The sequence below is a fragment of the Capricornis sumatraensis genome, chromosome 16 (genome assembly GCF_032405125.1).
Source record: "Capricornis sumatraensis isolate serow.1 chromosome 16, serow.2, whole genome shotgun sequence".
Lineage (NCBI taxonomy): Eukaryota > Metazoa > Chordata > Mammalia > Artiodactyla > Bovidae > Capricornis > Capricornis sumatraensis.
The window spans coordinates 44729286-44745951 of record NC_091084.1 but is presented as its reverse complement, the minus strand read 5'-3'; the positions used below and the strand labels follow the sequence as shown (position 1 = coordinate 44745951).

At 38.1% G+C, this 16666-nt stretch overlaps 1 protein-coding gene across 3 annotated transcripts in view; it reads right to left on the bottom strand.

The window, feature by feature from the left end:
• SBF2 (SET binding factor 2) overlaps nucleotides 1-16666 on the bottom strand; it is a 499999-nt gene that overhangs the window by 24134 nt on the left and 459199 nt on the right. For all 3 annotated transcript variants that reach the window (XM_068989002.1, XM_068989003.1, XM_068989004.1), the window contains 3 exons: nucleotides 12699-12875; nucleotides 10425-10526; nucleotides 9539-9724 (listed from right to left, as the gene is read on the bottom strand). In XM_068989002.1, coding sequence (XP_068845103.1) covers nucleotides 9539-9724; nucleotides 10425-10526; nucleotides 12699-12875 — 465 coding nt within the window. The remainder of the gene's footprint in view (nucleotides 1-9538; nucleotides 9725-10424; nucleotides 10527-12698; nucleotides 12876-16666) is intronic.

The following is a 16666-nucleotide window of genomic DNA, read 5'->3' as shown; positions in this document are numbered from 1 at the left end:
TGTCTTATATGAGAATATTCCATGACTCTGTTTGTGAGTGGATTCTTTTGCTGATGCGAATATTTAGGTATGCAGAGCTCTGCAAATTGAATGTGGGTGTTTAACACCTTTAATAGTGCGTTTAACTGAAGCCAAGTTCAGCCACACAAACACAACCCCTAGCAACTCTCCCTCAAGTAAAGAAAAGGGATTTTTAAAAGGTACAAAGTCGAAAAGGAGGTGGGGAGAAAGGGAGCAGGAGACAGGAGAAGAGTAAGAAAATTCTGAAAGATGGAAAATGTAAGAATACCAGAAAATGACAGAAGATAAGAAGCTATACTAGGATGCCTGTAGGGTGAAAATGATTTGAAAAGGAAGAGTTTGCTCTGTAAACCCCAAAAGTCTTAGAAGCCCAAATGCTATAAAGGGTAAGTGTTACACCCTTTATGGGGTTGCTCAGTCGTGTCGGACTCTTTGCTACCCCATGGATTGTAGCCCACGAGGCTCCTTTTTGCACGGAATTCTCTAAGCAAGAATACTGGAGCGGGTTGTCATTCCCTTCTCCAGATCTTCCTGATCCAGGGATTGAACCCAGGTCTCCTGCAATGCAGGCAGATTCTTACTGTCTGAGTCACCAGGAAAGCCCATAAAGGGGTAAAATAGGGGCTAAAAATGAGAAGAGTTGCAAGTCTAGAGGCAGTGCTAAGGCTTCCAGGGCCCTTTCCTACTCCATGAAGTCATGTGACTACCTTCTTGCAGGCAAGAGACTAGAGGTTTGTTGTTTTGAGAAACCAAACTTGGTAAGTTCTGGACTTGGGGACACCAGTGCACAAGTACGTTAATGATGAGACTGACAATGTATGGAAAAAGTAAAACCCTGCATACTTCACTGGGATTTTCCTGGACCTATTTCTTGCCGAGCTTCCAGAAAGCAGGCAGCCAGGTTATAAGTGCCCCCTGGGTATCGCACCGGCAAGTTTTTCTTTAGAGAAACTAGAGAGCAGTTGTCTTTTTTTAGAACTCCAGTTTACTGACAGGTTGGAGTTACTATTTAAAATTTTTTTTTTTCAGGTTCATTGAAGTACAATTTAAATATACTAAAATGCTCCTATTTTAAGCATACAGGTTGACTCGTTTTGGTCACACGTTTGTGTAATTGTGGTGGTGTAACTGCCACCACAATGAGGATGCAGAATAGTTCCCTCATCCTATGATGTTTGCTCATGCCCTTTCGGAGTTGACTCCCTGCCCTGACCACCAGTTCCAGGCAACCACCGATCTATTTTTCTACCACTATTTTGCCTTTTGTAGGATATCCTATAAGCATATAGCGTGTAGTCTGTAGTCTTTTTAACCTATTTTTCTCCCTGGTTTTAATGAGAAATAATTGGTATACATCACTGTAAAGGTTTTAGGCATATAGCATGGTTGTCTGAATTACATATATTATAAAATGATTACTACAGTGTGTTTAGCTAACATCTACCATCTCATACAGATAAAATGAGAAGAAAAACAAATTCTCCTTGTGATGAGATTTCTCTTTTTTCATGGATCATGCTTTTGACACGTCCATGTTATATGTATTATTTCATTGCCTTTGCTTGCTGATTAATATTCCACTGTGAGCATATACCAGACTTGGTTCATCTGTTCACCACCTGATGAATAATGGTTTTTCATGATACCCTTTTATAGTCATACCTATTCTCCTTTCCCCACTATCTCCAACCCAATAATAATTGGGCATTAATAATAATTATTAATTATCAATAATTAATGGTCTTATCACTATAATTTCGTCATTTTTGAAAATGTTATGCTAATAGAATCATAGTGTGTGACCATTTGAGACTGCTTACTCAACATCATGCTCTTGAGATCCACTCAAATTGTTGCCTGTTATCAGCAGCTCTCCCCTTTTTATTGCTGAGCAGTATTCTGTGGTGTGGATATACCACAGTCTTTTAGCCATTTACCTATTTTAAGACATTCTGTCCCCTCTCCCCTGCAATTTCTGGCTATATTAAATAAAACTTCTATAATGATACTTTCATATTTGAGCTGAGTTTCTTATAAAATGTATGCTGTTAGGTCATGTTATGTTTAGACTGTCTCCACTTAATGCAATTATTGATATGTTAAGGCTGAAGTCTGTCATTTTACGTTTTGTCTTCAGTTCTATATTGTTTTCCCTTTGTTTATTTTCCTGCCTTATATGGATTACTTGAACATTTTTTAGAATTCCATTTTGACTTATCTATAGTGTTTTTGAGAGTATATCCTTATATAGCTTTTTTAGTGGTTGTTCTAGATATTACACTACATATATTGTTATGGTCAACCGGTGTTCGTATTTTACCAGCTTCAGTGAAGTGTAGAAACCTTACTTGCCTTCATATCCCTTTGTGCCCCTCCATTTCCAATTGTCTTAACTATTTCCTCTACCTATATTGGGAACATCAAATAGTGTTATAATTTTTGCTTCAAGAATAATTTAGTGGGTTGCCATTTCCTTCTCCAATGCATGAAAGTGAAAAGTGAAAGTGAAGCCGCTCAGTGTCCGACCCTTAGCGACCCCATGGACTGCAGCCCACCAGGCTCCCCATCCATGGGATTTTCCAGGCAAGAACACTGGACTGGGATGCCATTGCCTTCTCCATAACCATTTCCTCTACCTATATTGGGAACATCAAATAGTGTTATAATTTTTGCTTCAAGAATAATTTAGGGAGCTCAAGAGAAAAGTATATTGTGTTTACTCATATTTTACTTTCTGTGGTTTTTTTTTTCCTTCCTGATATCCCAAGATTCCTTCTTTTATCATTTATTTTCTACTTGAAAAATTTCCTTTAGCCATTTAGGTCTATGATCCATTTCAGGCAAATTTCTGTGAATGATGTAAGAATTCGGGGTTCATAGTTTTCTATACAGATATTCAGTTATTCTATTACCATTTGTTGAAATGTTTCCTTTCCCCATGTCTGAGTTTACAGTTATGCTCTGGGGGTGGGTGGGGTGGGGGAGAGCTGTCTTTAGAGTCTTAATCCCTTATTGTGGAAGCAGAAGTTAAATTTACTTATTTTAAATATTTATTTATTTGGCTGCACTCGCTCTTAGTTGTGGCATGTGGGATCTAGTTCCCCAACCAGGAATAGAACCCAGGCCCCCTGCATTGTGAATGCACAGTCTTAGCCACTGGGCCACCAGGGAAGTCCCTAAACTTACTTATTTTAAACTTTATTTCATGCTGTGAAATCAGAGGATGTCACTTCAACATGTTGCAAAAAAGGAACAGTTACAAACTTTCATTTTAACTGAAAAAAAATTAAGTTAATTTTAGGATAAAAATGTGAAAACAAAAATATGGATAGTTTCAAATGCCTATGGATAATATCTTATGCTTAGTAAAGAAGTTTATAAACAAATGGCCTATTCTCAGTTTAATTCTTATGTAAGAAAAGCTTGATGGGGGAATTCCCTGGTGGTTCAGTAGTTAGGACTCTGCACTGTCAATGCTGAGGGCCTGGGTTCAATCCCTGGTCAGGGGACTAAAAGATTCCTGCAAGCTGTGTAGCATGGCCAAAAAAACAAACAAACAAACAAAAACCCCCAAAAACTTGACATGGGTTCAGTTTAATTCTTATTAAAAAAAAGTCTACATGGGTGAGTGTACCTGCCATTCCTCTCACTGAAGTACATTTAAAAAAAATATCCTTTTCCATTATGGTTTATCCTGGGAGACTGAATATAGTTTCCTGTGCTATACACGACAGGACCTTGTCATTAATTCATTCTAAATGTAATAGTTTGCACTGACCAATACCAAACTCCCAATCTATCCCTCTTCCTCCCCACACCTTCCTTGGCAACCGCAAGTTTTATTTCTATGTCTGTGAGTCTGTTTCTGTCTTGTAGATAAGTTCATTTGTGCCATATTTCAGATTTCACATAGAAGTGACACCCCATGGTATCTGTCTTTCTCTTTCTGACATACTTGGCATAATAATCTCTAGTTGTATCCATGTTGCTGTAAATGGCATTATTTCATTCTTTTTTTTGGCTGAGTAGTATTAGTATTTCATTGCATATATGTATCACATCTTCCTTATCCATTCATATTCAGGTTGTTTCCATGTCCTGGCTATTGTGGATAGTGCTGCTATGAATTTAGGGGTGCGTGTATCTTTTTGAATTATAGTTTTGCCCAGGTATATGCCCAGGAGTGGGATTACTGATCATATGGTAATTCTGTTTTTAGGTTTCTGATGAACTTCCATATTGTTTTCACAGTGGCTGCACCAACTTGCATTTCCACCAACAGTGTAGGAAAGTTCCCTTTTCTCCACACCCTCACCACCATTTGTTATTTGGGGACTTTAATGGTGGCTGGTGTGATGGGTGAAGGTGGTATCTCATTTCAGTTTTGATTTGCATTTCTCTAATGATCTGCAATGCTGAGCATCTTTTCATGTGCCTACTGGCCATCTGTATATCTTCTTTGAAGAAATATGTCTATTAAGGTCTTATGCCCATTTTTCCATTGGGCTGTTTATTTTTGTTGTTGAGTCATATGAGCTGTTCGTACATTGTGGAGATTAAATCCTGTTGTTCACATCATTTGCAAATATTTTCTCCCATTCAGTAGGTTGCCTTTTTTTTTTTTTTTTTAATGGTTTCCTTTGCTGTGCAAAAGCTTGTAAGTTTGATTAGGTCCCATTTGTTTATTTTTATTTCTATTCACTTGAGAGACTGACCTAAGAAAACAACGGTACAGTTTATGTCAGAGAATGTTTTATCAATGTTCTCTTCTAGTATTTTTATGGTGTTATGGTTAAATCTTTAAGCCATTTTGAGTTTATTTTTGTGTATGGTGTAAGGGTGTGTTTTAACTTCACTGATTTACATGCAGCTGTCCAACTTTCCCAGAACCACATAAGAGACTGTCTTTTTCCCATTTGATATTCTTGCTTCCTTTGTCAAAGATTAACTGACGGTAGGTAGGTGTGTGGATTTATTTTTGGGCTCTCTATTCTATTCCATTGATCCATGTGTCTGTTTTTTTGTACCAATATCACAATTTTTGATTAATGTAGCTTTGTAGTATTATCTGAAATCTGGGACAGTTAGGCTTCCTACTTATTCTAGTTCTGTGAAAAATGTCATGGGTAATTTGATAGGGATCGTATTAATTTTGTAGATTGCTGTGAGTAGTGCTGCCATTTAAACAATATTAATTCTTCCAATCCAAGAGCACAGTATATCTTTCTATTTCTGTGAAGCCTCTTTAAATTTCTTTTATTAATATTTTACAGTTCTCAGTGTATAAGTCTTTCATCTCCTTGGTCTGGTTAATTCCTAGCATTTTTTTTGGGGGGGGGAGGTGCAATTTTAAAAGTTATTATTTTTTATACTACCTTTCTGATATTTATTGTTAGTGTAAAGAAATACAAGCAATTTCTGAATGTTAGTCTTGTATCCTGGTACTTTGCTGAATTTATTAGATCTAGTAGTTTTTGTATGGTGTCTGTAGTGTTTTCTATACATAGTACCACGTCATCTGCATATAGTGACATTTTTACCTCTTCCTTTCAATTTGGATACCTTTTATTTTTCTTGTATGATTGCTGTGGCTAGGACTTCCAATACTATGTTGAATAAAAGTGTGAGTGGGCATCCTTGTTCCAGATTTTAGCTTTTCACTGTTGAGTATTATATTGGCTATGGGTTTGTCATAAATAGCTTTTATTATGTTGAGATAGGTCCACTGTAACTCACTTCAGTAAAAGTTTTTATCACGAATGGATGTTGAATTTTGCCAAATGGTTTCTCTGCATCTACTGAGATGATCATGTGGTTTTTGATCATCTTTGTTAATGTGGTACGTCACACTGATTTGCATATGTTGAGCCATTTTTGTAAACTTGGGATGAATCTCAAATGATGAAGGTGTATCATCTTTTCCCTGTGTTGTTGGGTCCAGTTTACTAACATTTGTTGAGAATTTCTGCATCTATATTCACCAAAGATACTGGCCTGTAATTTTCTTTTTTAGTGGTATCTTTGGTTTTGGTATCAGGGTAACTGATGGTGGCTTCATATAATGTCTTTGGGACTGTTCCCTCCTCTTCAAACTTTTGTAAGAGTTTGAGAAGAATCAGTATAAGTTCTTTGTATATTGGGTAGAATTCACCTGTGAAGCCATCTGGTCCTAGACTTTTGTTTGTAGGGAGTTTTTTTTTTTTTAAATTACAGGTTCTTTCACTTCTAGTTATCATTCTGTTCAAATTACCTATTTCTTCTTGATTCAATTTTGGTGAGTTTTATGCTTCTAGAGGGCTTCCCTGGTGGGTCTATGGTAAAGAATTCGCCTGCCAATACAGGAGACACAGGTTTGATCCCTAGGTCAAAAAGAAAGATCTCCTGGAGAAGGAAGTGGCAACCCACTTCAGTATTCTTGCTTGGGAAACCCCATGGACAGGGAAGCCTGGTGGGCTACAGTCCATGGGGTTGCAAAATGAGTCAGACAAGACTTAGTGACTAAAAACAACAACAATGTTTCTAGAAGTTGTTCTTTTTTTTTTTTAGCTTGTCAAATTTGTTGGCATATAATTGTTCATAGTATTGTCTTATGGTCTTTGTATTTATGTGGTATCAGCTGAGATTTCTCCTTTTTCATTTCTTATTTTTTTTCTGGGGGGGTTTTCTCTCTTTTCTTTTTGGTGAGCCAGGCTAGAAGTTTGTTGATTTTGTTTACCCTTTCAAAGAACCAGCTCTTGGTTTTATTGATTTTTTTTCTATTGTGCTTTTTAATCTTGTTCTTTAAGTGTGAACACCACATTATGAAGACTGTGACTTTAATTGTTAAAGATACACATTTTTATATGCCAAAGACATTAAGTCAGTTGCTTCATCTAGTATTTAACTGAACAAACAGTGATATTATTTCAATGGAGGGGTAAAAGTGATTGAGTGTACCTACTGAGACAACGCAGACATCCAGTGAGGAGCCTTAAAAACCTTTCAAGTGATTTTTGACAGTATTATATTCAAGTTGGATGTGAGTAATTCTTTATGACACAGAGCCACTGAAAGTTTGTCTGCTTTAAAGATTTTTGTAAAAGAGGATAAAAGCATCATATCTGAGCATTCAGAAGATTTTACTAGCAATTGTACTTTGGATATCCGAGATGGTCCTGATGAAGGGTAACAAGAGCCTGAATAAGGCTGAACCAGGTGGTCATTCAAATTTTCATGTATTCATTTGTTGTATGTATTTACTGAGGGTATACTACACTCCAGAGACTGAAATTATAATTAGATATTAGGGATATGAAGACTAATTATGACACAGACCCTGCTCCCAAGAATTCTCAGTCTAAGTAGAAGGCGACAGACATTTATTGATAGATCCTAGTGTATAGATGCTATCAAGGAAGTCTGTAGATCATTCATTAGAATACAAACGAAGAGGCCTGGAAAAGGTTCAAAGATTACCTAGAAAGAATCATGAAATGTAGTGCTGAGAACAGTGCCTGGCATAACAGTAAGTGCTCAAGAAGAAGTATTAGCAATGACTGCAAGGGTGGGAGGCAGACGGGGAGGCAAGAAATAGCCTGGCGCACTCGGTTAGCATAGTAAGTGTGAGATAAGTGCTTCATGAAGAACGGGTATGCCTTCACCTGTCCAGCAGTGAGAAGAGATGCCTGCACATCTCCTTTGGTCTCAGTTAAGTTTTCTGTTTCACAGACAATGGGCTTCACGCTTCTCCCTCATCTATTTGCTGAAAGGAATCTGAATCAAAAGGCTAATATTCCAACAGGAAGCAAATATATCATTTGCTACAAAGAGTTTAAAAGCATAAGCTCAACCTTGCGGCCAGCTTCTCCAGATGCTGCTCAAATCAATTAAAATTATTCAGTAGGTCTTTAAAAAGCTGTGGAGCAATCAAAAACATAACCTCCAGTGTGTGTGTATGTTGGGAACGGCATCCAGGTGGGGGTGGTGTACAAGTCACTGCTAATGTGTATGGAGTTTGTTTATTGGGTGATAAAACAATCTGCAATTGCTTGTGGTAGTTGTACAACTCTATGAACATACTAACAACTACTGAATTATACACTTAAAATACATTTTTAAATATATAAAGTGAATTGATAAAGCTGGTGAAGTGATTAATAGAATACAAATCAAAACACAACCATACATAAGATGACCAAGTTGCAAAACTGGTTCCTAAAAATATTTTTACTTTTCCTTTCAATAGAGACTTGAGGCCAAGGTATTTCAATTTCAAAGAGGTTCATCATTCTGACAAATATGTGTGACATGTCAGAACCCATTCACTGTTGCTGAAACACAGCTGAAAGCACGAACCTTGTTCTTTCCAGGCCAGTTTAGCCACTGGTGCCAACACCTTCAACTTGCAGACTCAGTGCCATCCAGTTCTCAAGCCCAATCCTGACCAAGGCCTGAGATGAAGGTAGGAGGGAGCCCAGAACATTCACATCTCCTGTTCCCACTGGATTTGACTGCATTACATACCTCTGTTTCTATCTGGCTCTTTGATTAGTCCTGATTATGTCACCCAGTAGAACTAAGCCATTGTTTTCAACCTCAGAGGCTTGCCTGGTCAGGCCCTAATTCTTTCTACCTCTCCTAAATTCTCAGGCACAAGGTAGGGTTTTCCCCAACTGGGAAGACCACATGTAGGATTTCAAGCCCCACCATCACCTAGAGATTTTTGCTATTCTACACTAGAACAAGTCTTCTTAGAGAATAAGCCCAAGTTTGTTCCTCTTCTTGGTAGGTGGTAATTTAGAGTGCTGACCTCTTCACTTGGGGCTTCCCTGGTGGCTCAGTGGTAAAGAACCTGTCTGCCATGCAGGAGATGCGGGTTTGATCCCCAGGTTGGGAAATCCTCTGGAGAAGAAATTGGCAACCCACTCCAGTATTCTTGCCTGGGAAATCCCATGGATGGCGGAGCCTGGAAGGCTATAGCCCATGGGGTTGCCAAAGAAAGAGTAGGACATGACTTAGTGACTAAACAAGAATAACCCCTTCACTTGGGATCAAGCTCAACAACCAGCTCAGCTGTCTTAAGTTCAGAAACCAACTAGTTTGAACTTCACTGGCAGTTCAGTGATTAAGAATTTGCCTGCCAATGAACGGGACGTGGGTCTGATCCCTGGTCTGGGGAGATTCTACATGCTTCAGGGTAATGAAGCCTGTGTGCTGCAGCTGCTGAGGCCCCAGCACTCTAGAGCACTGGCTTGCAACACGAGAAGCCACTGTAACGAGAAGGCTGCTCGCCGCAACCAGAGAAAGCCTGTGCAGCAGTGAAAACCCAGTGCAGTCATAAATAAACAAAAAAAAACTAGAAATCAACTAGTTTTTTCTTTTCCACTTCCAGAAATCTACCGCTGAGATTTCATCAAGTCTATGGCTGAGTCCATCAGAGTTGTGGCATAAAGATATCTGGCACAGCAATGCAATACTCAATAAATGCTAGTTCTGTTCTATTTTTCATATCTAGTCAATTTAAACTGGCTCTACTTACCTGGTGTACGCAATCTAAGAACTGTAGGAAGACGGGAGTGAAACCACTGCCCTGACAGCTGAGGGTCAAGCTGCTCCGCTGACTGAATTTATGACCAAATGAGAGCCACTCTTTCTCAACCAGCATCCGGAAGCCTTCAAGTGTCCTATAAAAGGGGTCACTGAGTAACTGAACCAGGGAGGTCACCTAGGGCACAAGCAGGTTGGATACTTCATTACTTGCAGTCCCGAAAAATTCCTACTGCTAAGACAAAGCACTTCATTTTGATGACGGCTACTCTACAAGCAAAGTTATCTGGATGGCAAATTTGTTCACTAACCTGTCCAGGACAACTAACTGTATTAATTCTACAAGCTTTCCATTAAAAAGTAAGACTCAAATTCATTTTGGTTACATTTTTCTACAGAGAATTAAGAATTTAATCCTTGTCTGGCCAGTTTGCTGACTGTGGCTTTCTCCTAGGTTAATCAATAAGGTCAGAGGATCAGTTCAAACCTACATCTCCTGGGAGATGTAGACTAACGTTTTCCTGTAGATTATACTCATACTTTGGGGTGAGTAAAGAAGGGGCTAACAGAACCAGAGAAAGAACTGAGAAAACATAGGAAAGATGGCCTGTGTCCTACATTGCTGGTCATGCTTGCACGGTACATCTGTGGTGATGCTCTGTGGAGCCTGATGACCTGAGTCAGAGTGCTCAGGCTGTGGAGGGCCTAGGAACTCCTGGCACAGAGCTTTTTGATGGATACCAGGTGGTGTTTAACAGAGTACATTCTCTGTCCATAAACACATTAGTCGTCATACAAAGATTCACCTGCAGAATTTTAAAATAATTCAATTGAAATACAAATATAAAACTATCAGAGAATATGGTTTAATAATTTACTTGTGCAGTGATGTCCCAGCCTTCTTCCAAACACACCAAAACTGAGGAACCATTCTCAAGTACTTCTGAAACAACCACAGCCAGCTGCAATATCCTATGAAGCTAGGAAAAAGGGACAGAGGCCACATTTAGACCAAGTGCTTTCTGAGCACCGAGAACAGACACTCTTGCTATCAACCTTAGATAAACAAGTTAGGGATAAAATATTTCAACAAAGAATCATATAAATTGTAAACAATTAAAACTCTTCATCAAAATCAAGATTAAAAAATGACAATTTAAAACAATGTGTTCAAGTGATACATATTGAAGTAAATTGAGTTCATGATTCCCTTCAAAGCCGAAAAGCTATTATAATTCTATGGAGTGGCAAAGACAGTTTTAAGTGGCCCTTGCAATACAGTTATTAGATTTAAAGTTTCTTATATGATGTAGTATGTTTTATCTCAGAGGGCTGCACAACTTTGTAAATATACTAAAAAGTATTTTTCATTTTAACTGAACTGTACACTTTTTAAATTTTAAAAACCTCTCATACTAGAGAAAATATCCATACCAAAAATCTTAGGAGAAAGAAAAATATTACAAAATATATATAAAATGCATCTCCCTAGAGAAATTATAAAAGATATTGCTTCTATCAAATGTGAATTGTACACTTAAGTATTTGTACTGTGTATTAAATGAGAAGAAAACTTGCGTTTGTGCTCAGCTTTTTGAGGCAAGCCAACTGACTCAAAGTCCCTAATGAACAATTAGGTTGTGAGCAGAGCATATAGATCTCAAAACTAAATGTGTAACATTCTGATTTAAAAAAAATTTTTTTAAGCCTTACTTGACATAATTTGTAGAATGAATCCAACTTGGAATTTAAACACCCCCACCAACATATTTTAAAGAGCTACGCTATTTTAAAAACAGGAAAAAGGCAGGTGTCCCCTCCAGGAATGGGAAGCTCCTCACCCAAAAGTTCCTATAACACAACTATTACCAGGCCTGAATTCTCTTGGGCTTAGTTAGCATTTGCTCTAAGTTAACTTTTAAATTGCCAATATTCCAGTGGGACAATGTTTTCCATTGTTTTTAGTCACTAATTTCTGATATGGATCCACTATGAAGTAAGGAGCAGAATGCAGAATAGCAGAAACAGATGGATAGGTTGAGTGGTGGAAACATTTTGGGGCTGGGGCTCATAGCTTAGGAACAGAAGGGAGTACTGATTGCTCAGCTTCCATGGCTACTTCAAAGTATCCTGAATTGCCTTAACAGTAATTAACACAGCCTCATACAGATTTATAGCTAAGTATATATGTGGCTGTTTTCCTAGAGTTTAAGTACCTTGAGAATAGTCACTGCCCTGGGTTCTTACATCATTTCCTGGCTTTTTTCTCCCACTTTTTAGTCCCATATACTGTGGGAAACAATCCATTTTCCTCCTCAAGCGAGGAAGGGGGAAAAAAAAAAAGAGTCGGAGACTTGGAGGTTGATGTAGACAGGGGAGGGAGGGGCTGTGCACTCCTGTCAGGGGGAGAAGGAGTAATGAACAAGCGCGAGGGGCCTAAAGACACGGCTGTACTGCAGAGAGGCTCTTGGCCAAATGTCTGCATCAGTGTCTGAAACATGCATGTCATAAATACCGTTCTTTCTGTGGTTTGGAAGACATGTGGGTTACGTGCTGGCATACCTATTTCCTTAATTTCTCGATAGGAGTTCAGCTGAAAACATCACAAGACTGACTTAGCTGAAGGAAGGATAAATGGTTTTTTTCTAAACCTTAAGAAGGCTTCAGGGCATCCAACGTGCCTTTGGTGGGCTGGTTTGGGGGATGAATCCAAAATCCAGAGAGATGGAATGGGTAGAGACAAAAAGAAAGTGAGAAAGTAAGAGGAAAAGGCCCTTGGAGCCACATAGAAGTCACGTTCTGTCCTGGATTATCACTCTGCTAATGACAGACCAGAAGTCTTATAAAATACATGTTAATTAAATTTGTTACATATCAAAAAGTTTTCATCTAAAAACAATAATCTTTCTTAGCATCCTGTGGAGACCAAATTTCAGTAACAGAGAAAAACCCAAGGATGAAGAATTCCACCCCTGCACCTCCTACATCAAGTGGTGCCCTGGAACTGAAAGGCCTTTATAGAGGACACACAAGAAGGGGAGAGAGTGTCAGGTAGTGGGGAATACAATATTCTTTTCCTCAAATATCAATTTTGTATATCCCCTTGGGACTCTCTTTCCTTGAGTTAGAAGACAAGCTGCTCCAAATATTACCTGTGGGAACCACTCAGAGTCTCCCAGCGCTCTTAGGAAGGTCACTTCTGAGTCAGTAGGGATGGCACTTGGAACACAAGCCCTCATCAGCTTTTTGAAACTGGCTTTCACTTGTCGGATGTCATGATATTCAACAGGAACAAACTCACAATTTAAAGCAAATTCTAACTTGAAGTTCTGTGGATGAAGATGCAGAGAGTTAAGCAGATGAAGTGTTAACAGGTAAAAGAGCAATGTTCTCAACAGGGTAATGCTTAATAATATATAGTCAGTTGAGGCCAAGGAGCCTGCAGGGGCTGCAATGGGTCAAGAAGCTCAATCTTGTGTGGCTAATGCGTCAGTATTGCTGGAAAGAGATATTCAGTAAGGTCTAGTGGTTTGGCTTGACTTCTCACTCTGAAACTTGAAGAGGCTACTTGTAGACTGGAATCTATCTGATGGAGCTTATAGCACCAAATAGAAGCCACTTATAAGGCCATGAGGACTTCCCTGGTGGCTCAGACAGTAAAGCATCTGCCTACAATGTGGGAGACCTGGGTTTGATCCCTGGGTCGGGAAGATCCTCTGGAGAAGGAAATGGCAACCTACTCCAGTACTCTTGCCGGGAAAATCCCATGGACAGGGAAGCGTGACAAGCTACAGCTCATGGGGTCGCAAAGAGTTGAACACGACTGAGCGACTTCACTTTCACTTTCTTATAAGGCCATGAACCTGGAAGTCTAAAGAGGAATCAATGATGCATGACTAATCCCAAACTGTAAACTAAATCTCCCTAAGATGTACGTTACAATTAAAAGGTAATATGCTATTGAGCATCCAAAGCTCTACAACTTAAAGTTTATAGACATACACATTTGTTTCTTATTATGCAAGTAAAACAAAGCCACTGTGAAAATGAAAAAAACAGTAGAGATAAACATTGAGAAGGAAATAGAAATCACTGTCTCACTCTCCTAAGACTACTAATATTGTAGTTATTCTTTTAAAGCCAATAATAAAAAAAATGATATACAGTAAAACATGAGAGGCTTTGTTGATTTCTAACTTTTGGAGAATTTTTTCCACTCAATATGACATATATTTCAATCTATATTTATTTCAGTACTTTTACTCAAATAAAAATTCATACAGAATTTTTGTACTTTTAATGCACGTGGAGTTTTTCCAGGTGAGTGTTCAATATTAACTAAAGAATGCTAAATTGATGGCTCACTGAAATAGTTTATTCTGATCATCTAGTTGCCTACTTCTGAAGATTTAAAAGTTCTCCAGCTTCTTATGGCAAAGAATGAATGAATTTTCTCATGTTCTTTTCACTTTCTTCATATCCTGCCTAAATTACTCGAAACGGGATCATCTGTCTTCTGAGGACTGACTATACAATAACGTGAATGTGATTAGCACTACTAAAGTGTATATGTTAAGACAGTAAATTTTATGTTATTCGTATTTTATCACAACTAAGCAAAATTGCTGCCAAAGATTATATAATAGGGTCCATTTCATGTTTTATACTGGTTAGAGTATTTTTTAAAGGTCTATAAAAGTTTTCAAATAAAAAGCAAAAACTCCCAAGTTTTTTTTTTTTTCCTTTAAAAAGCATTTCCAACATATATTAAGAAAAAAGTTTCTTTGTCTTAGTAATTCTACCTTTAGGGAGCTACCCTAAAGAAATAATCTAAAATGTAGGAAAAATCCTCTAGTGGATTGTATTGTATCTCAATAAAAAATAAAAATAAAAAAGCTGTATGCTACTGTAATTTTACATATAGATGATAAAGAAAAACAGAAAGGAACTCATGTTCTCATACTGCTAGGTTCTTTATCTCAAGTCATAACATGTTTCCATGTTGTATAATATAATAGACTTCATAATTATTTCAATCATTGGATAATTTTCCAAATTGTTGGATATTTTGGTTTATCAACTATGTGTAAAATTTCAGTCACATTTTCAAGTTTTTTAACCTTTTTTTTGCTTTACTTTAGAAGTTACATACAATTCAAAACATTTATTATAATCCAGATATACTTACCGAGATATTTGAACATTTATATTCCTGAGTATAGTTCCTTGTGCTATACGGCAGGTTTTTTTTTGTCACCTATTTTTTAAACTTTTAATTGAAGTATACTAAATTGATTTACAATGGTGTGTTATATAAATTAAAAAAAAACTTCTAATACATAAAAAATAGTTTATTTTTCAGGACAACTAGATTCTTTTCTATTTCCCATCTACAGTTAGGTAGGTATACTTACCTTAAGAGGCTTCCCTGGTGGCTCAGACACTAAATAATCTGCCTGCGATGCGGGAGACCCAGGTTTGATCCTTGGAGAAGGGAATGGCAACCCAATAGTATTCTTACTTGAAGAATTCCAGAGAGAGAGGAGCCTGGCAGGCTATAGTCCATGGGGTCACAAAGAGTTGGATGTGACTGACAGAATAACACTTTCATACTTATCTTATACAGCAGGAGTTATCAACCATAGTGTTGAGACACACTGTCATATTATAAGGAATTTGTCACCAAGATATTAAAGTATATGAATTAAAAATGGTAAATAAAGCCAATTTCAGATTATTTAGAATAAGTCACTCTCACTTACGAGTTTCCTGTGTTGGGTTCCTTTTGTTGGGAGGAAAAGGTGTGAAGCTGTAGCTAGGCAGCACTGTGCTGGCCAGACTGAGGCATACATCAAACAGACATGCACCCCCATCTACAGACGGAGTTCAACAAAAAACGTGAAAGGAATACACGAAAATCCTAATAACTAACGTGCCATAAATTTTGTTTGGGATTATGGAATTATGCTTTTTAAATATAATATTGTATTGATGAAAGAAGGGAGGGAAGAGAGGAGGAAGGGTCTTATGTGGCCAGTCTTTCTTACTTGTATATGCCTGATCAGACAGCTTATCTGAAGACTGATGTGCAGAGGGAATGGCAGAGATGTGCATTCAGGAGACAAACCCTGGGGAGTGACTCAGATCATAAGTGGTGTGCTTAAGTGTGAGAAGTCTGTGCTCTGGGAAAGACACTGGTGCCAAGGAGGCTGTGCAGGCCTCCCTGGGCTACTGTTGAAAAGCATCCCAATTATTTTCTGGACGTAAGATTACCTGCTGCATCGGAAGACACGTGTGCATATTTAAAAACTGAGCATTACCCAGCAGTTTCATTCTACCCTAAAGCCTGGAGACTAAGTGACTACAGCAGTCCAGGCAGCGGGAGAAGTGCCAGCTAGATTGCCACAGAGGACCTGACGCAGGCTCTGGCATCCTTTGGACCAAGCCTGAGGGATCCTGCTTGCAGCCTCCATTCTTCAGTTCAACTGAAGGTCTGCCCAGATTGTCCAGTGCTCACCGCAACCCTGGACTAAACTTGAGAGGATTTCTTAATTAACAAATGGTTTTTATTTCCCACACACCTGTCAGTAATGATGAAATTTTGTAATGTGTGAATTGCAAAACATTAAATCCAGAAGAATTAATGTTGCTTTTGGAGACAGAGACTGTCTTTACAATTTAGAGGACTTGAGCACAGTGAAGCTCTTTAGCATAATAATTGAAAATTAAGAATAAAGTTGATTAGCAACTAATTAATATTTTACATTTTCTGACATGTCTTAGAGGACATGTGTCTCTCTATATAGCCTTGAGAAATCTTAAAAAAATGTAACCTAAGAAGTACAACCTCGGCCTTCCCTTGCTTCCATATGCAGTGCCATACTCCTCTTTCCACTCGTCTTCCTTTCTATAGCTTTATCAATAGGTTTACGAAGAACAGAAACATCTGTTTTGCCATGGGCACAGATTCTGGAAGCTGAACTGAGAGAGTGGAAAACCACAGCCTGAATAGCCTTCTTTCTTCTTTTTTTAAATGTATATTCCCTAACAGTCTTGATGTTTATGCTGATTTTCAAAATGACTATGTACCACAACTTCTTTACCCATTAACAATGAAGAA